Below are 22,170 nucleotides of genomic sequence, written 5' to 3'. Positions count from 1 at the left end.
TCCAAATTCATCCATGAGAATGAAAGATTACACTGAAATGTGGACTCTCAAAGTGTATAGAATTATTTATTGTATTTATCTTCTTTTAACATACTACTAACTTGTTAATCAATAAATCAATTATTCAATACATTTTAATGAAGACCCAAAATAATGATTTGCATTACAAGTTGGGCATGGCCATGTGTCAATGGCCTATCATCTACTGTCCTCTAGTGGCGGACTTGGAAGCTACACAAAATAAAATAGCCAGCCAAGGAGCTGCTTGCTCATGTTGCTATGGCAACAAGTGTTTGGAGAAGGTTGGCGTTTGCGCTCTTCTGCTGATATCTGCAAACTACATACAAACAATGGTGAGCATGTTTATTTTTTATTTCCCGTTTAAGACTAAATACTAGAATCATCCTTGTATTAAAACTTTGTCCAGCCTCCTAAAAAGAAGGCTTCGGGTAAAAGGTCTGCCAAGGCTAAGCCTGCTGCACTCATAGATGGTCTCACCAAGGAGGAGCTTTCCAAAGAGCAGGTCAGAATATTTCAAACATGACTGAAAAGTGACTCTTCTCATGCTGTGAAGACGAGCTGGCCTCGCTGTAGTTAAAGTAACCAACTTTCTCTGCGTGGTATACATAGGTGGATTAATGACCGGGCCTACCGGGCCCAGGCCCAGGGGGCCAGAGGCCCCAAGGGGCCAGGCCAACTTGGCCCCGCGGCCGCGACCCAAGCAAAACTACTTTTGCAAAAATAATAATCTTAAGCCCCAAGGGGCCAGGCCAACTTGGCCCCGCGGCCATGATCCATAGAGGGTAAGAGGCCCCAAGGGGCCAGGTCAACTTGGCCCCGCGGCCGCGACCCACAGAGGGCCAGAGGCCCCAAGGGGCCAGGCCAACATGGCCCCGCGGCCATGATCCATAGACGGTCAGAGGCCCCAAGGGGCCAGGCCAACTTGGCCCCGCGGCCACGATCCATAGAGGGTCAGAGGCCCCAGGGGGCCAGGTCAACTTGGCCCCGCGGCCACGATCCATAGACGGTCAGAGGCCCCAAGGGGCCAGGCCAACTTGGCCCCGCGGCCACGACCCACAGAAGGCCAGAGGCCCCAAAGGGCCAGGCCAACTTGGCCCCGCGGCCGCGAGCCACAGAAGGCCAGAGGCCCCAAGGGGCCAGGTCAACTTGGCCCCGCGGCCACGATCCATAGAGGGTAAGAGGCCCCAAGGGGCCAGGTCAACTTGGCCCCGCGGCCGCGACCCACAGAGGGCCTGAGGTCCTAAGGGGTCAGGCCAACTTGGCCCCGCGGCCATGATCCATAGAGGGCCAGAGGCCCCGAGGGGTCAGGCCAACTTGGCCCCGATCCATAGAGGGTCAGAGGCCCCAAGGGGCCAGGCCAACTTGGCCCCGCGGCCACGACCCACAGAGGCCCCAAGGGGCCAGGCAAAATTGGCCCCGCGGCCATGATCCACAGAGGGCCAGAGGCTCTCAATCATTATTATCAAAGCTAATTCTCAAATTGGATGGATCACACAACCTCACTCACATATTCTTTATCAATTATTAAAGGTTGTTTCTGAATTTTGATCACAGAACTTAATGCAAATATTCTTGATTGATTGACAAAGCTCATTCTCAAATTTTGATTACACAACCTTACTCTGACAAATTATCATTATCAAAAAGCTCTATCTCGAATTTGGATCACAGAATCTCACTCAAGTATTCTTAGCTGTGCCCCTCCCCCATCAAGTCTTTCATAAACCGGTCTGTTCTTTTAGAATCTCCTCATTTGGTATTTTGAACTCGTGAGAGACTGCTCAAAATTTGGTTTCCTTTCCCTCAGTTCAGACTCAGAGATAATTTGAAATCATTCAACAAGAAGTTTAACGCGCGCACACACACACACACACACACTTGAGTTGAGCATTACTTGGAAATTCTTATATTTTCCATTTTGCTGTTATTATCAGCATCTTCCCATTTTGTCCTTTTCTTTCGAGAAAGTTTACAGTCTGACATTTGTCACTGCTGTCAGTTAATAACTTTTTGGTCTTTGACCCATTTTGTCATTTTCTCGATTCGATCGTCACTGACCACTCTCTCCTGTCTGGCAGACATCGTTGCTGCCATCATAGCTAGCAAGCTGCCTGCAGCGGGTCATCCCTATGTTCCCCGTCCCTATGTTACCCGGGTCCTATGTTCCCCTCTACCGGGGAACTAAGGACCCTTTTTAAAAAAAAGGGTTCTATGTTCCCCGCTGCGGGGAACGTACAACACTTTTTCCAGAAAAGGGTTCTATGTTCCCCGCTGCTTCCAATGCGCGACTAAGTAAGACGCACGCAGACACGCATGACAGAGACGCGTTTAAGTTGTCGAAGGAAGGAAGTTCGCGTTTGAGTTGCTCTATCTGCTGCCGCACGCCCTGTGACAGGTTAGGTTTAGGGATGGTTTTGGTCAGGGCACAATTTCGCCAAAAAAGTGCTCCACAACGCCCTGTGACAGGTTAGGTTTAGGGATAGTTTTGGTCAGGGCACAATTTCGCCAAAAAAAAGTGCTCCACAACGCCCTGTGACAGGTTAGGTTTAGGGATGGTTTTGGTCAGGGCACAATTTCGCAATTTCGCCAGATACAATGCAGGGAACATAGGACCCTTTTTTAGAAAAAGGGTCCTAAGTTCCCCGGTCGCATACAAAGACCCAGGAACAACCGGGGAACATAGGACCCGGGGAACATAGGACCCGGGGAACATAGGCACGCTCCCGCCTGCAGATAGCAACATTTTGGTGTCCTTTGGGAAAATATTTAGAAAGAAGACAAAAGTACACACAGTTGTACAACTATTATCTTTATGATCTTTTTTTTGTTAGTTTCTCTGTTACTGTGTGTGGCCAATTAAGCGACTTTTGGCCATACCTGGCTGGTGACATTTAGCGACTTTCTGGTTGATGTTAAGATTAATAATAGCAACAGTTCTCTTCATCTTAATGCAATTTATTGTGTCTGTCTCTCCACATTTTGCCATTAGGTACTTTGAGCTCTTGTTGGTCAGTCACTCTAAGGTACATTGTTGCTGCCATCATAGCTAGCAAGCTGCCTGCAGATAGCGACATTTTGGTGTCCTTTGAGAAATATTAAGAAAGAAGACAAAAGTACAAGACATTGTACGATTACTATCTTTTTAAAATTATTTGTTTCACTGTGTGATTGACCGACTTTGCCGCTAGATTTCGCGTCTTTTGGCCATACCTGGCTAGCGACTAAAAACATCATTTAGCGACTTTTTGGTTGTGAAGATAAGAGGTAAAAGCAGATCTTCCTGTTGGTCTTCCCACATTTTGCCATTTGGTACTTTGCACTCTTCTTGGTCACTCCAAGGCATTTGTCCCTGCCTTCAGCTAGTCACTTGGCTCTTTTGGAATATATTTCACTGTAATTGGCTCTCTCTCTCTCTTTCTCCTCAGTACAAATCAGCCTGTTCCCTTGCCATTCATCACTGACCACTCTGCTCTCCTGTCTGTCAGACATTATTGCTGCTTGCAGATAGCTTGGGGTCCTTAGAGAAAATATCAGAAGAGAAAAGTACACAATTATCTTAATTATCTTTTTTATTCAGTCAGTCCTTCAGTGAGTCCCAGTGTGTTGGCGATTAAGCAACGTTGGCATTCAATTAGCGACTTTTGGCCATACATGGCTGGCGACTCAAAAAACTAGAAAAAAAGTACAAAAAGTTGTACAATTAATATCTTTATTATCCTTAATTCCCCTGAATCCTAGAGTGTGTTGCAATTAAGCAACTTTGCTGCTAGGTTTAGCGACTCTTGTTTTGGGCATACCTGGCTAGCGACTACAAACATTATTCAGCAACTTTTTGGCTGTTAAGATTAACGTTAATAAATTAAATCCTAATACAATTTATTGTGTTGGTCTCGCCATCTTGCTATTAGGTACTTTGAATTCTTGTTGGTCTCTGCTAAGGTATCTGGCTGTTGTCTTTGCCTTCAGTTAGTCACTTGGCTCTGGAATATATTTAACTGTACTTGGCTCTCTCTTTCTCCTCAGTACAAATCAGTCTGTTCCCTTGCCATTTAGACATTTTCTTGATTGGATCATCACTGACCACTCTGCTCTCCTGCTGTCTATCAGACATTGTTGCTCCCATCATAGCTAGCAAGCTGCCTTGGTGTCCTTTGTGAAAATATTTAGATAGAAGACTAAAGTGCACAAAGGTGTACAATTATTATCTTTTCAAAATATTTGTTTCACTGTCAGTGTGATTGACCGACTTTGCCGCTAGATTTCGCGTCTTTTGGCCATACCTGGCTAGCGACTGAAAACATCATTTAGCAACTTTTTGGTTGTGAAGATAAGAGGTAAAAGCAGATCTGCCTGTTGGTCTTTCCACATTTTGCCATTTGGTACTTTGCACTCTTGTTGGTCACTCCAAGGCATTTGTCCCTGCCTTCAGCTAGTCACTTGGCTCTTTTGGAATATATTTCACTGTAATTGGCTCTCTCTCTCTTTCTCCTCAGTACAAATCAGTCTGTTCCCTTGCCATTTAGACATTTTCTTGATTCGATCATCACTGACCACTCTGCTCTCCTGCTGTCTATCAGACGAATCAGTTGATTCTCTGCTCTCAATTGTCTATGCTAGTAAGCTGTTATTCTCTGCTTTGGAGTGTTGATGCTGGGTTGCTAGTTTTCTAAATCACCTCACACACTTGAAGGAAGCAGCACCGATCATAAACACACAAACAAACTCACACACACACACACACACACACACACACACACACACACACACACACACATAGTTGGTTTATCTGTTGTGATAGGCAAAGAGCCAATGTGCAAAGAAAGAAGGGAAATATGGATCATAAACGTTTAAGTGGAGGAGCTAGAAAAAAAATTCAGCAAGAAAAGAAAAAAAAGGAATCAGTTTTACTTGAGAGTGTTCCAAATATCTCCAGCTTCTTCAGTACAAAGACATCTGCTGAAAGCAATTCTATAAATGCTACTGCAAATTCAGCTAAGGTTAGCAATGCACCTGAGCTAGCATGTAGCTCCCAAGATCCTGAGACCACTACAAGTGTAGACACTGAACCAAATGCTTCTGATGCTTATGATTCAACCAATTCAGCAGTAGCCAGTTGCTCGGATGAATGTGAGGTCACTGCACCTCTGGACAGCATAGAAAATGAGCTGAATCTTTCTTCAACACCATCTACAGTGACAACTCTACCTAGTGATCCCGCTAAATGGGCTGAGACCCTCACTGAGTCAATGAAGGAAGTTCTTATTCAAAGAGGTGCAAAATCATTTCACAACCGTCACAGCCATTATCCAGCTTCTGTGAGGAACAGTGGGCTAGGAGGCAAAACCCGATGCCTAAACAATGAACATTTTACTTCACACTTGCCCAATGGACAACGAGTACAAAGAGAGTGGCTGATGTACTCTCCCTCTACTGGTAATGTTTACTGCTTTGCATGCAAACTGTTTTCCCCAAAAACGCATTCTTTTGTGACAGGCTATTGTGATTGGAAACACTCAGAAAGATTTGGTGAACATGAGCGAAGTGCTGAGCACATAACCTGCATGCAAGCAGTCTTGAACCGCGCCAAAGGTGCCACAGTTGATGCAGACCTGTTCAAACAGTTTCAGGCAGAGAGCAGCTATTGGAGGCAGGTGTTACAAAGAGTTGTTGCAGTCATTAAATTCCTTGCAGAAAGGGGCCTTGCATTTAGGGGTAAAAATGAATCGTTAGGGTCTCCTCTCAATGGGAACTACCTTGGTATTCTGGAGGTCCTGGCTGAATTTGATCCCTTTCTAAAGGATCACATCAGAAAGTTTGGGCAGATGGGTCGAGGTAATACCTCATATCTGTCCTCCACCATTTGTGAGGAATTCATTGAATTGATGGGTGCAAAAACCAAACAGGCTATAGCAGATGAACTGCAAGCAAGCAAATACTACTCTATCATTGTGGATTCAACCCCAGATTTATCTCATGTGGACCAATTGACATTCATATTCCGTTTTGTTAGCAAAGAGGGCAGTGTTGTTGAACGCTTTGTGGGTTTTGAGCCCATTACTAGCCATACAGGTGAAAGTTTGGCTAACTGTGTCATGTCTGTGTTGGAAAATCTAGGGTTAGAGCTGTCAAATTGCAGGGGGCAGGCTTATGATAATGCCAGCAACATGTCAGGGAGGTATAATGGGTTGCAGGCTCACTTAAAGAAAAGCAACCCATTAATACACTATATTCCATGTGCAGCTCACTCTTTGAATTTGGTGGGAGTCAACAGCATTGACAGATGTGGAAATGAAGTCTCTAAGTATTTTGACTTGATTCAGTCTATTTACAACTTCACAACTGCATCCACACACCGATGGGACAGGGTATTTGGCAATTCCAACATAGATCTCACACTTAAAGCTTTATCCAACACGCGTTGGAGTTGCCGTGCAGAATCTACCAAAGCACTGTGGCAGAACTACAGTAAAATAAAAGCAGCACTACAGGTTATTTCCACTGATGACACAGAGAAACGAGACACACGAACTGAAGCTGACAGTCCAGTGCGGAAGCTGGATTCACTTGAGATGGCCTTCATGGCAGGCTTTTGGGACACTGTTCTGTCCAGATTTCAGGCCACAAGTCTGCAACTTCAAAAAGCAGACATGGACCTTGGTACAGCAGTTAGATTGCTGGAATCTCTGCGCACCTTTGTTCTCTCCCAAAGAGATCTATTTGATCATTTTGAGCAGAAAGCCTTAAACATGTTGGGTGGCACCCCATCTTACAGGGCTGAACGGACGAGGAAACGTAAAAAGTTTGCTGATGAATCAGCATCCCCAGATGTTGTGCTTGAGGGAAGGCAACTGTTTCAAATAGAGACATTTATTGCCTCTATTGATCAACTGAGTTCAAGGCTTAATCACCGTCTGGAGGCCTACAAACATCTGAACAATTTGTTCAGTGTCCTTTTCTCTTTGGATACAGAGTCCAATGCTTCAGTCCTTCACAAGGCCAAGATTCTCACTGAATCATACCCATCTGACCTCAATGAAAGTCTTGGACAGGAGCTTATACAGTTCAAATCTTTTATACAGCTCAACAACACTGATGAGGAGAGGACCCCTTCAGGACTGCTCAAAACAATAATACATTTTGGACTACAGCCTACGTTTCCTAATACATACATTGCGCTACAGATTTTTCTCACTCTACCGGTCAGTAACTGTGAGGGAGAACGCTCATTCTCTCTTTTGTCAAGAGTAAAAAATGAGCTGCGCACAAGAATGACTCAGAAAAGATTAAATGCGTTATCTCTAATGGCAATTGAGAGTGAGCTGACAAGAGAGTTGGACTTCAATGATGTGGTGGATGATTTTGCAAAATTGAAAGCACGAAAGAAACCCCTTGCTTAAAGGTGCACTGTGTAAGATTTTTAGGTTATTTCCAGAATTCACCCATTCACTAATGTTAGGCTACCTGTTTTCATGAATACTTACCACCACCATAAAATTCTAAGTATCCATTATGACTTGGAGAATTGCACTTTTGCCATTTCTGGGAAGTGTCACCTGGATTGTGAAGATAGGATTGACTTTAGGCAGAAGCTTGGTGCTTTCTCTGGCAAACTGAACCTCAAGCTTCATTCTCTGCAGCTTTGCATTCTTGTGCAGACTTTCATCCACAAGGAACTTTTCAACTTCCCCACTATCGTGAAGGGGCCATCAAAAGATTTCAGTGTGTCCAGCATGTCTAGTCTCTTACTCTCCTTTCTTTGAGCCATCTCTTGTTTCTCATCTGCCCTACTCTCGAATTTTGCCTTCATGAATTTACTCCAGTTGAGTTCAACCTCCCTTTTTGCTTGTGCTGCTGCCTTGAAACCTCTGAAGCTCCTGGCTCTTCTGTAAAATTATTGACCTATTGACTGCGTTCAGTGTGCCCAACTTCTTCAGTTTGTAGTCCACCTTGCCACATTGTCTCTCCATCCCAATGTTGTGCACAGGGGTGCCATCAATGTTACTAGCCTGTTCACTGACAGGGTCCATTGGGAAGGTCTCCTCATCCATCCTCTGCCTGGCCAGGACAGTCTTCAGATGGGGCAGCATGAGATCTGTCAGCTGCTTCACTTCATCCAAGTATTCGGCAGCCACGTCTGACACTGAGTTCAGGACATGTCCAGTGCCTGTCCAGCCACTATAGCATTCTTGGAAATGGGCTATCTTGACCTGCATGCAGCCCTTGTACCATGAACTGGCCTACACCTTTCTTTGTGGTGCTCTCCGATGCATGTTATCATTTTACCTTTCTCCTTCTCCTCAAGCTTAACCACAAATAGATACAGACTTTGAGCCTCAATTTGCTGCACAGCTGCCGTTATGCCAATGTGTTTTCCTAAGATATTATTTTATTTTTAATGATAGAAGGGAGGAAAAGGGGGCAAAAATCATGTCCGATTTAGTTTTTTGGGTGGGTTGGGGGGTTTATTTCATGATAGCTACCAACTTCCAATACATAATATCTCTCAAATGACCCAATGCACCATCACTGAAGTGGGCGTAATCATTTTCAAAAATGTTTATTTTTAGGCCATTTATCCCCTCCCCCTGTGTCTGTGTGAAACCTGTGCTTGTCAGTGTCTGTGTGGTATACCTAATAGTGTGTGTGCAGTATGTGCACTCTTCTGTACAGTACAGTGTGCATGTCTGTTCACAGTATACAGTATTTCTTGCATAGTGCGTGCGTGTGTGTGCGCCCACACGCGCGGGGGGTTGAGGGGCCAAGACCATGTCAGGCCCAGGGGGCCAAAATTTCTTAATCCGCCCCTGGTGGTATACCATTACAAATAATATGTAGTTGTACACCATTGCAAACAAAAGCTACAATGATAATTAGTTCTTTGGATCTCATTAGATATTTAAGCTGTGGTACGTGGGCTCTATCTAGTGGTACCCAAATAATTACTTTAAGTACAGTGTTTAATATCCCTTTATTTAAACACAATGTTACGGGTCAAACTGTGTGTAATGTTACAGTGGCCAAAAATATTAAATATACTTGTTAAATTAAATTTAGTTTTTATTGAATACTAAGGCCTACTATGCTACTGTATTTTAATGTTGGTCATTAATGGTGGTACTTGGAGAGCCAATTGTTTTCTGAGGTGGTAATTGGTTAAAAAAAAACGAAAAAAGTTTGAGAACCACTGTGAGAGGGACAAGCGGTAGAAAATGGATGGATGGATGGATGTTTTAAGGTACCCAATGAGGTGGCAATGAAGTGTATGTGCGCTATGAAACAGTATGAAATATTTCTGATTTTCAGATGATTGAGCACATTGTCGTCCTGCGAGAAGAGCTGGACAGAGAGCGGGAAGAGAGGAACTACTTCCAGCTAGAGCGAGATAAGATCCACTCCTTTTGGGATGTGACAAAGAAGCACCTGGAGGAGGTCACTGCCCAGCTCAGAAACATAGAAAAGAAGATAGAGGAGGATGAGGGGCGCCACCTGGTAGAAATCAAGGTAGGAAACTGCTCTCAGGTCATCATCAAAAATAATGGTCTTATGAAGATAATCATGCCCAAAGTACAGTAGTACCTCAATTACGAGCTTGATTGGTTCTGTGACAGAGCTCTTAACTCAAAACACTTGTATTTCAAATCGTCTCCCATTGAAATCAATTGAAATACATTTAATTGGTGCTTCTCCCCCCAAAACACCATGATTGTAACATGCCTTTTAAAAAGAAAAACACACTTCTAGATTAAAAAAAAAATACAATTAAATATCTATATACAATTCGTAAGGGTCAGCACAGCCGGAGTGCAATGGCTGAGCCTCCCTAGGTGAACCACCTTCTTGATCATGTATATATATTTATCTATCTATCTGTCTATCTGTCTGTCTGTCTGTCTATCCGAATGTACAGCATTTACCTTGGAGAGTGGACTTCTACGGTATCTCTTTCCAGCTGCTTCTCCATCAAACACACAATCAGCAGCGTATCCATATTTTCATGGATAAATATCTGCTGTTTTAATATTATTTCAACATTCTTGGCTGGCGTTGGACTCATTCTGCTTCAGTATGGTGCAGACAAGCAGTGATACGCTCCAACTACTTTGCCAAGTTGGCGACATGCTGGGTCATATTTATTCTATTTTATTTTATTTCATTTTTATTACATTTTTTCTCAGCACTGTCCTTCACATTCACTTTCTTTGTTCCCATGGTTGGAATACAGAGTTATGTCCATCTCTAGCTACAAGCTAATGTTAGCAAGTTAAAGCAGATGTTTTGGGCAGAAATTACATGGTTCATTGTGACATTTGCTACACCAACTAATGGAGGGATTCTCGTAACTCAAATTTTTGCTGACTACTAAAAACAATTAGCTTAGACACAGCTCTTAACACACCACCGTAGAGTTCTCCATTACCATCAACTACAGCCACACTAATGAACATGTTGTAATTCTGTGCAACTTTTTGTGTGGTCAGGTATATAAGCAGAAGATGAAGCACCTGTTGTGTGAGCACCACAACAACATCTCCGAGCTGAAAGCAGACAGTCTAGCGTCCATTGAGGAGATGCAAAAAGAACAAGCCCGACTGAAGAGCGACCTTCACAGGAGGATGGCCGCCATCAGGTTGGACACACATGAGCTTGACATTGAATACCTCATCGGCAACCTGGAGCAGGTGGGGATGCATGCATGTATACACTGCCTGGCCATAAAAATAATACAAAACATTTTGGACCGCCTCTAACTTTATTACACATTCAATGTGGCATCCTTTTCACATCACTTCTATCCAGAGTTGTCTTGCAGGGAGATTCGGACCGCTGCCCAACTGTCCTCCACTTAAAAAAAAAAAGCATAAGACAGTTTTAAACCCGATTTTAGTATCTTCAGCTATTTCCTTGCATGTTTTCTCATGTTTGATGCATGCCAATATTTCTATCCTTAGAATTGTTTTTCCACGGCCACAGGATATGTCTTGACATTTTAACAAATGAGAAGTGACTCAGTCACTGCATAGTTAGGGTTAAATGACATGTTGCCATCTGAAACATAATCAGCCAATGGAAGAATCTTACCGATATTTGTTAGTTAACTCCGGGTGGTCACCTTTTTTTGGCCATGCAGTGTATTTTGAGGCAATTGTTATCAAGCCATGGGATGCTAATATTTAAGTCTGTCAAATCTCAACAGGGACACAATAAAGAAGTGATGGAAACAAAAAAGAGCTTTGAGAATAAACTAGCAGGTAAACATCTAATGTCAAGTATTGCACAAATTCAGAACACACATCATCTCTCAGTTTACACAGAGCAGGTCTAGAACCACACTCTTTATTGATTAATTAAAGCAACTCAACAAGTATTTGGTGACAGAATCAAGGAAAACCTCGAACGGTATCAGGGCTGTCTTGTTTGAAACAATTGGATTTCAATAGAGAGACCGAGTTAGAGAGAGAGAGAGAGAGTGAGAGAGTAGTCTTGTGGAGCTAGATCACCCTCCATCAAGTTTGGTTGAGATACAGAGACAGATATGATGGACAGAAGGCAGGTATAAGGAGGAATAAGAAAACAATACTGCTGTAGTGATAGCAATCAGTATTTTGTTATAGCATAACTATCAACAGTATTACTGCTAACAGTTATAGCAGATGTAAGAGAATCCAGCTCTGGAAGCAAGAGCACCTACAGTACTACAGGGTTATGACAGAACGCTATAACGATAACTGTCAATAAGAGTAATGCTATGGTGAAAACAATGCAGATGCAGGAAAATGTCTACCATCATTTTTAATTGTAGCCTAGAGTCCCCCTAAGAATTAGCTATGTCGCGTTCACGCCAATTCACACAAATTCAACCAATCCCTGCAAATTATGCGCGGCCTTGTAAATTTGTCCAAAGCCTGCAACTTCCTCACACGTTTTGGCCAGTCAGCGTAATTTTCCCCAATCTAATATGTCCCTGAGCGGCCCTCAAAGGCGCACGTCTGCTGTAATCAAAACATTTATTTTTTGGCGCAAAGCAGGAACATCAACGTGTTACAACATCAACTCTTTGTTGCTAAAATAGCCATTAATCAATCAATCAATCCATCAATCCATCAATGTTTACCTATACAGCTCTTAATCACAAATGTCTCAAAAGGCTGCACAAGCCACAACAACATCCTTGGCTCAGATCCCACATCAGGGCAAGAAAAATTCAACCCAATGGGAACAACGAGAAACCTTGGAAGGCACCGCAGATGTGGGGACCCCACCTGGGTGACCGGTGCAATGGATGCCGAGTGGATACGGTTAATAATGTCTACTTCTGTTTCTTGTCTACAGTGCTAAGCCTTCTGGGTAATGTAATATGCAAACATTTAACAATACACTGGCATCCTGACTTCTTAGTTTACATGTAGTTATGTATTCATTTAAACTTTTTATTTATCCAGGGTAAGGCATTTAAAAACATATTCTCATTTGCAATGCTGACCAAGCAAAGAGGCAGCATTCAGATGACAGAGATGTTGATGTGTGATGATAATCTCTTATCGTTTCTCATTTACCAAAGAAAAGTACCGCTATAGATTGCGCTCAACAGTTCTTAAATGCTGTTAACGTGCGGGGGCAAATGTGTTGGAACATTAGTGAATGTTTAAGATGGACAAACGCTTTCTAAGAAAAAAAAAAAAAGAATGAATGTCCGCTTTTTGTCCACTAGTTGCAAGGTGTTACTTTTCTGTGATTAAAATTCATTACTCTTATTAGTCATTTTTATAACTATTACCATTACTAGTTATGAATAATTAAAACAGTCAAGTAATTTGACAATGAAGTCTGAGTATGTAGTTTCACTCGTATCTAATGTCTACTTTTAAGTATTTGTGGTATATAATGAGTAAAACATCAATACAGTATTTTTTCCCTCAATTTTTGTTGCATACCTGTGCTTTTTGAGGCTTAAGGTTACAAGAAACACTTAAAACTTTGATAACAACTTTCATAAAATCACAAGTTTGATCAAACATTATTGGAAAAAATGTAACTCAAAACATTGCAACTTTTGACGCAACTTTATTGGGTTGGAATTGGGGGTTAAATCACCAAAATGAGTCCTCAGCGGCCACCGCTGCTGCTCACTGCTCAGTCATTCCCATGCTCAGTCATTCACAAACAAGGATGGGGCGAGGGTCACCACTTTGTCAACAAATGCGTGAGCAAATTGTTGAACAGTTTAAGAAAAACCTTTCTCAACCAGCTATTGCAAGGAATTTAGGGATTTCACCATCCACGGTCCGTAATATCATCAAAGGGTTCAGAGAATCTGGAGAAATCACTGCACGTAAGCAGCTAAGCCCGTGACCTTCGATCCCTCAGGCTGTACTGCATCAACAAGCAACATCAGTGTGTAAAGGATATCACCACATGGGCTCAGGAACACTTCAGAAACCCACTGGCAGTAATTACAGTTGGTCGCTACATCTGTAAGTGCAAGTTAAAACTCTCCTATGCAAGGCGAAAACCGTTTATCGACAACACCCAGAAACGCAGTCGGCTTCGCTGGGCCTGAGCTCATCTAAGATGGACTGATACAAAGTGGAAAAGTGTTCTGTTGTCTGAAGAGTCCACATTTCAAATTGTTTTTGGAAACTGTGGACGTCGTGTCCTCCGGACCAAAGAGGAAAAGAACCATCCGGATTGTTATAGGCGCAAAGTTGAAAAGCCAGCATCTGTGATGGTATGGGGGTGTATTAGTGCCCAAGGCATGGGTAACTTACACATCTGTGAAGGCGCCATTAGTGCTGAAAGGTACATACAGGTTTTGGAGCAACATATGTTGCCATCCAAGCAACGTTACCATGGACGCCCCTGCTTATTTCAGCAAGACAATGCCAAGCCACGTGTTACATCAACGTGGCTTCATAGTAAAAGAGTGCAGGTACTAGACTGGCCTGCCTGTAGTCCAGACCTGTCTCCCATTATGAAGCCTAAAATACCACAACGGAGACCCCCGGACTGTTGAACAACTTAAGCTGTACATCAAGCAAGAATGGGAAAGAATTCCACCTGAGAAGCTTAAAATATTTGTCTCCTCAGTTCCCAAACGTTTACTGAGTGTTGTTAAAAGGAAAGGCCATATAACACAGTGGTGAACATGCCCTTTCCCAACTACTTTGGCACGTGTTGCAGCCATGAAATTCTAAGTTAATTATTATTTGCAAAAAAACCCCAAAGTTTATGAGTTTGAACATCAAATATCTTGTCTTTGTAGTGCATTCAACTGAATATGGGTTGAAAAGGATTTGCAAATCATTGTATTCCGTTTATATTTACATCTAACACAATTTCCCAACTCATATGGAAACAGGGTTTGTACTTTTATACCCAATCATGGCATCCACCTGTTCCCAATTTGCCTGTTCACCTGTGGGATGTTCCAAATAAGTGTTTGATGAGCATTCCTCAACTTTATCAGTATTTATTGCCACCTTTCCCAACTTCTTTGTCATGTGTTGCTGGCATCAAATTCTAAAGTTAATGATTATTTGCAAAAAAAAAAAGTTTATCAGTTTGAACATCAAATATGTTGTCTTTGTAGCATATTCGACTGAATATGCTACAAATATGCTATTCTTTAGGGCTATATAAATAAACATTGATTCATTGATTGAATATGGGTTGAAAATTATTTGCAAATCATTGTATTCCATCTAACACAATTTCCCAACTCATATGGAAACGGGGTTTGTATTACAACTGCTAAAATAATGATCTCTAAAGATACTGTGTCATTGTGGGGGCAGAAAGGCCTACTACAGAATGCCTGTGAGTCCTGTGAATTGGTCTTGTTTACGCCCTTCCATCATTCTGCAAACCCTTTGGAGTAGAAACGGAGGCCCAGTACAAGGAACAGCTGGAGCTGTTGCAACAGGAATTGGACAACATGAGGGAAAAGGAAGTGAGCGAGCGAGAGCATCAGTGTAACAGTCACATCAGTGCTGTAAACAGAGACCACCGCAGCATATTTGATGACGCACGTGTTCTTCTGAATAAAAACGTGGAGCAAGATTTGGATCTCACTGAGTCACTAAAGGTGAGGTACTCGGAACATATCGAAGTGACATTTGTAACTTATTATGTTTAGATTATGGGTTTATTACATTTACCTGAAATTACCATTAGGTACACCTGCATAATCCAAGTGCTGGTTCAAACTTCCTTTGCCATGATAATATTGAAAAAGAGTAGGCCACTGTCAGTGATGTGGTTGCAGTGGTGAATAAATGTACTGCATCATACTCAGTGGTTTCCACATAAGCAGGGAGATCTTAATGCTCGGGCTTACCTGGGCTGAAGCCCAAGGGTCCCTACCCATATTTGACGGCGGAATATTTGAGGGCTCCCCCTTAGGTTAGGCCCTGCACCTAAGGTAACCATGATATTAGAAATAACTCATCATGATAACTCACTGCAGTTCTACACGACATCATATACACACTACACTATCAATCAAAAGTTGTAGAACACCTCAATTATAGTGATAAGTATGTCCAAAACTTTCACTGGTGCTTCAAATTACAACCACCGTTTCTGTAAACTCAGCGACTGTAAGGTTCACAAATGTTTGGAAAAACATTTGTGAACCTTACAGTCGGTGTCTCTTGTTTGCGTGTTGGCGTTTGGGCTTGCTGGCGGGCTGGCGCTGGCTGGTCTCTGTGATCCTGTTGGCGTGTGGTTGCCGGTCGCGTTTTTTTTTTGATCGCTTTGATTTGATTGGGTGGTGCTGGCTGTCTGGGGGTGTTGTGGCTGCTGTTTCTGCTGCCGTTTGTTTGTGGTGTGGGCGCCCGTGGCTGCTGGGTCTGGTGCAGGGGGGTGGCTGATGTTGTGACTGGTGGCAGCGCGCGCGTGGTGGTTGTCGGGGCTGACAAACTGTGTATATGTATGTGTATGTGTGTGTGTATGTATGTATGTATATGTGTATGTGTATGTGTGTACATGTGTATGTTTATGTGTATGTATATATATATATGTATGTATATTTTTGGGGGTACGTTCTGGGCCTGCCTGTCGGGTGGGGGTCGGCGCCTCAGGCTACTGCATCCGGACTGCGTGTCTGGAGCTCCTGGGTCCCACCGTCCATCCCTTCCGGGTGCCCGTCTTGGTTGGGGCCTGCTGGGTCTGGTCCCTGCGTCTACTGTGGTAGCTTGGTGCTGCAGGGTATTCCGAGGTGCTGCGAGTCGGCCAGTTGTTGGGGTAGCGACCTTGTGTGTCAGCATGTCTGTGATCTTCTTTTAATTCTTTTTTTATTTTTTTATTTTTTATTTTTTATAAATAGATTTAATTATTTATTTATTCTTATTTTTTAAAATATTTTATTAATATTATTATTATTATTATTATTATGTATTTATTTATTTTATTTATTTATTTCCCCTACCTCAGGGGGGGACTCGGCGGGGCGGTTGCTGGTTGTTCCATCTCCATCGTTGAGGTCCCTGCGGGTGGGGTGGGTGGTTCCCGTGGCCCCGTGCTGGGTGGTCCTGTGGCGGCCGGCTTGGGTGGGGTGGCCGTGGGCTGGCCTCGCCGCGCTCTCCGGGGGTGGGGGGGGGGGGGGGGGGCTCGTGGGGGCCCCGTTGCCGGTGGGGCGGGGGCGGCCTTGCCGTCCGGTTGCGGGGGGTCTCCGGGCCCCTCGGGCGGGGCGTCCCGCCTTTCTGTCCGTGTGGGGTGTGGTCTCTCGCTGGCTTGGGGTCTGGCTGCCCCCTGCTTTTCTCGTGCCTTGTCCTCTGCCGGGTGCGTCTGTCTGCGGCCTGCTGCTGGCCAATGTGGGCGGCGCGGTGTGCCAGGCTCTGGGGTTCCTGTCGCTGTCCGGCTTGGCTGCGTGGGGGCGGTGGCCCCTGGTTCCCTGGGCACCACACCTACTGTTTGTGGGATTGGCTCTCGGGGAGGCTGGGGCCGTACTCTGGCTCCCGCACACACTGGGAGTCAAATGTATTGTACATGCAAATTCACATATACTCACTTGCATACATACACACATACATAGGTACCTACGCTCCCACATACATATACAAATAAATACAGTACATATTTACACACCCAAAGTTCGTACATCCACACGCACATTCATTATACAAACATACTGTATACACATACTGTACATATACATTCACTGTAAAAACACACACTTACACATACTACACATTTACATTCACTGTACAAACACACACATACATATACTGTACATATACATTCACTGTACAAACACACATATACACATACTGTACATATACATTCACTGTTCAAACACACATACTGTATACACATACTGTACATATACATTCACTGTACAAACACACATATACACATTCTGTACATATACATTCACTGTTCAAACACACATACTGTATACACATACTGTACATATACATTCGCTGTACACACATATACACATACTGTACATATACATTCACTGTACAAGCACACATATACACATACTGTACATATACAAGTACATATGCACACATACACTCATGCACATAATCACGTTTCATCAAACATATATTAACGTTGTTGCCCTAGGGTAAACTGGGTATAACACATGGCACACTGACAAAGCTTAACCTATTGTTACTATAACAATCTACAAGGTTAATGTAGGTTGCTTCTCTTTCTTCCCCTCCAATTTTCTGCATTCTTTCATATCTCAAGTTATCATTACGTATATGTATTGTTGCATTTGAACAATTGTATTGTTGATAATAAAGGTAAAGTATTGGTATTGTTTATTATCAATAGCACTACTTCTATTGGTATTCATATTGCTCCATTTTTAGTGTAATAATGCTCATGGTCATTTCTGTATTTTTTTAAAATTTTCGCTAACTGCTTATTTGCTATTACTTTTACCATCGTATTTGTACATGTCGTATTTGCTGATGTTGCTCTGTTGTTCTTGTTGTTGTTGTGTTTGCTGTTGTTGTTTTTGTCTCTCTGTCTAATCCCCCTCTTGTCCCCACAATTCCCCCCTCTGTCTTCCTTTTTCTCTCTTTCTATCCCCTCCTGCTCCGGCCCGGCTGCACCAAATGATAATATAAATACATTTAATAAAGTCAAAATACAAGTAAGGCAACAAGAGAAGTATCCTACACTTCTCTTTTGTAAAGTAAATCTGAACAGCCGATATGGGCATCTACATCTGCTATATGATTTGCCCGAGAAGCTGGGCAGGACATTATTAAAAAAAACAAAAAAAAAACAAATGTTTGGAAAATAAGAGTTTTTTTTTAAAATGTTTTCTGCCAGGACAGCACCAACCATACTTGCCAACCCTCCCGATTTTCCCGGGAGACTCCCGAATTTCAGCGCCCCTCCCGAAAATCTCCCGGGGCAACCATTCTCCCGAATTTCTCCCGATTTCCGCCCGACCATCAATGTTGGAGGCGTGCCTTAAAGACACTGTCTTTAGCGTCCTCTACAACCTGTCGTCACGTTTGCTTTGCCTACATTCAAACAGCGTGCTGACCCAGTCACATAATATATGCGGTTTCTACACACACATGAGTAACTGCAAGGCATACTTGATTAACAGCCATACAGGTCACATTGAGGGTGCCCGTATAAACAACTTTAACACTGTTACAAATATGCGCCACACTGTGAACCCACACCAAACAAGAATGACAAACACATTTCGGGAGAACATCCGCACCGTAACACAACATAAACACAACAGAATACCCAGAATCCCTTGCAGCACTAACTCTTCCGGGACGCTACAATATACACCCCCGCTAACACCAACCCCCCCCCTCCTAACCCCCCCCTATCTCCCGAAGGAGGTCTCAAGATTGGCAAGTATGGCACCAACACAATGATTTACAAATCAATCAGTAATTAAATCAGCATGCAATTGAAATAATTTCAAATCTATGACAAAATAATGTCATTTAGCATTTAGGAATAAAAGCTACAGGTGAAAGACAGCATTGTGTGCCCAAACACATTGTTATATAACTACCTTTTTAACACGTAGATGTAAATCATTTGCAGTAAATGAAGCCCATGGGCATCATTAAATTATGAGTATTAAACATAATTAATATATTTAAATTTGTTTCTGTTGAAAAAATAAAATGGATGTTATCCACATAATATATATGTAGTTGTAATTTCTAAATGGTAAACCTTTTAACTGAAGCTGAAACGCTACACTTCAATTGTTTATGGACTTATTATGTCAGATCCATTGTGGTTGTGTAACAATGCGTATGCTGTAAAGGTAAAATAATTTAAAAAATGTCAATCTCCAAATACTTCTGGACCTTATTATAGCTCAGTTTACAAATTACAACAACATTTATAGCAAATAATGTAAATGTCAGTTGGATACCACAAATGTTTAAACATACATACATACTGCTATAACTGTATATAAAAAAATAATAATATTTCAAAAATATTTAAGACATATTCTAGACCAGTGGTTCTCAACTTTTTTCACCAAGTACCACCTCAGAAAACACTTGGCTCTCCAAGTACCACCATCATGACCAACATTAAAACACAGTCGTGTAGTAGGCCAAAGTATTTACTACAAACAATGCAGAGGTTTTATTTAACAAGTATGTTTAATATTTTGGCCACTGTAATATTACACACGGTTTGAACAGTAACACTGTGTTTGAACATTTAATCAAGTGATGTTTTGGCCTACCATTAGATGTAGCCCCCGTACCATAGTTTGAGACTCAATGTTCTCGACCTTGGACTATTGTAATTGATGTAATAGAGGACCCATGAACTAGGTGTACCTAATGTTGTGATCTTTTTTTTTTTAACAGAATCAACTACAACGTCTCCTTGAAATATTAGTATTAAATAAAATAAGGCTTTAACTTGAGCGTACCGTTTGTTCACAAATAAACAATTGACCACCTTAATTAACCTTTTAATCCTCACGGTTTATCCCCTAGAAACAAATGGAAGACCTGAAGACAAAACAAAAGGAAAAGGAGAAGAACCTGGCCAGGGTTGTACCAGAAAACAAGACCCTCACTAAGCTACTCTTTGAGGCCCAGGAGAAAAATTCTGAGGTTCAGAGAAAAATGAAGAACCCCATAAGGAAAGAGGTTGTGTTTATTTTGTATGGATATTTAATAATACATAGACGCTTTATGTGTTGTTACCAGTGGCTTGATGTTAAGCCTTTCAACAGGACCCCATTGAAAAGATCAAAGAAAAAGAGTTGCATGATCAGAAACTGAAATTAGAGCAACTGCAGCAGAAATTCAGCAAGGTAAAACTAAATAAAATTAGTGTTGCATTCAAGGCCAATCCAGTAAGTCAGTGACCTTGTAGGCCTGTGCTGAATATTTCTTTAGCTTCAGCAGGCGAGAGACGAGCTGCACAAGAGCCTGAGTCAGAATGTTCAGCGCTTTCAACAGGAAGATAACGAGAAGAACGTGAAGCTGGAGGAAAAAGTCAAAGACCTGACGGACAGCTTAGACGCGGCAGAAGTGAAGATCTCCTCCGTAATCTTGGTCTCCAACGTGGACCCAACTGCACTGAGCGAGGCCACAAAAAGAGTGGAGGTACTGAAATCAACACCTTTTAAGCGCCAGTAAAACTGTCAAAACACATACTCTGTCGCACTTAAACGGAATATTTATATATTTTTTCCTCTGACAGGACATGATGGACTCCAGCAATAAGTCCATTAAGGATCTACAGCGTAAAATCGATCAAATTTCCAAGGTTAGTGTTGCATTCAACCTAAATAAGTCATGATGTCATATTGAAACAACTGTTCTTTTTGGCAGGCTCGTCAGGATTTACTGCTCAACTTTGAGACAAAGCAATTGACTCTCGGTGTCCCTGTGGAGCAACTTTGTGTAACGTATTCTTGATTTTGCAATCAATTATTGGCTGTGTGTCAAGCCTCAAATCACCAAAAGGCACAATCTTGGCCTGCCGATTTGCCTCTTGCTGACTTAATAAGTCGAATGTAACTACTATAATTCTTTGTTTCTTGTAAGTTATTTGCTTTAACTGCAACAGTATGCAGCGCTAATTAAAAGGAGGCACTAATGAAGCAATGTTTTTATTGGCAAAATACATATACCTTTAATATTAATAATAATTTGGGATGCAGGAGAAAGTGGAAAGATTCTCTATGACCACATTTACAAGTGTATTGCAGCCACAAAGCAAATGTTTTAATATCGATAAGCAGAAAACTATTCAACATTATTACTACTGATGATGAGTATATTGCAAACTACAGTACAGTAAATGTAACATGCATGAGTGTCAAACCAACAGCTGATTAGCACAATAAACATCTAAAGCACAAACAAAAGAAGATAAAGCTACTGTACACACATCACTCATGACACTTTTAATGCAGGTACTGCTCTCTTGTGGAGCAGGTACAACTACGTAAGGAGGTTGCCTACAGCCGTAGCTGCAAATGCCATCGGTTTGTGGTGTGACTCAGTGAAATCAATTAGAAGAGGAAATCAAACAAAGTAAAAACTTAATTAAATTCAAAAAGAAATACAAAAAACATGTTTTTTAATAGGTACAACAAGGAGGAAACAAACTATCTTCAGGGTGTAATGTATTTATATAAACTACATTTGATGAAATTATGAATGGGTTTATTAATGTGAGTATTCATGGCTGCAATTACAGGTGAAACTCAAACAATTAGAATATCGTGCAAAAGTTCATGCCAGCAATTCAACTTGAAAATTAAAACTAAAATGTAGTGTAAACTCATTACATGTAAAGTGAGATATGTCAAGCCTTTAATTTGTTATAATTTTGATGATCATGTTTTTTATAAACTGTAAGCCATAATCTTTAAGATTATATCAAAATAAGACTTGAAATATCTTGAGTTGAATGAACCTATATCATATATTAGTTTCACCTTGTAAATCTAATTTCTGAAATAAACAATCTTTGCATGATATTCAAATGTTTTGAGTTTCACCTGTAGCCTCCATAGGATCAGGTTATTTTATCTGATTGTTGGGGTAGGTCATTATAACTTTGCTTCATCCTGCTCCTTTTTGGACATACACCGTGTTTGTTTGTTTGATTTTTTTATATTGCTATTGTTTTTTCAGATGACAGTATTGGAGATGGTATTTTGTT

At 41.9% G+C, this 22,170-nt stretch overlaps 1 protein-coding gene across 1 annotated transcript; it reads left to right on the top strand.

Annotated features, from left to right (window-relative positions):
* Positions 1–236: 236 nt before the first annotated feature.
* LOC133634313 (dynein regulatory complex subunit 4-like) lies at positions 237–21,845 on the top strand. The gene is made up of 11 exons (XM_062027416.1): positions 237–353; positions 428–523; positions 9,325–9,522; positions 10,500–10,700; positions 11,216–11,270; positions 14,898–15,103; positions 19,983–20,138; positions 20,225–20,305; positions 20,391–20,600; positions 20,698–20,763; positions 20,829–21,845. Exons 1-11 carry the CDS (start codon positions 351–353, stop codon positions 20,913–20,915), a joined length of 1,359 nt encoding a protein of 452 aa, XP_061883400.1. The 5' UTR covers positions 237–350; the 3' UTR covers positions 20,916–21,845.
* The last annotated feature ends 325 nt before the right edge of the window (positions 21,846–22,170 follow it).

This window comes from Entelurus aequoreus, linkage group LG02, assembly GCF_033978785.1.
Source record: "Entelurus aequoreus isolate RoL-2023_Sb linkage group LG02, RoL_Eaeq_v1.1, whole genome shotgun sequence".
In the NCBI taxonomy this organism is placed as follows: Eukaryota; Metazoa; Chordata; class Actinopteri; order Syngnathiformes; family Syngnathidae; genus Entelurus; species Entelurus aequoreus.
Note: the sequence above shows the minus strand (reverse complement) of the source record. Positions and strands in the feature narration are given on the sequence as shown.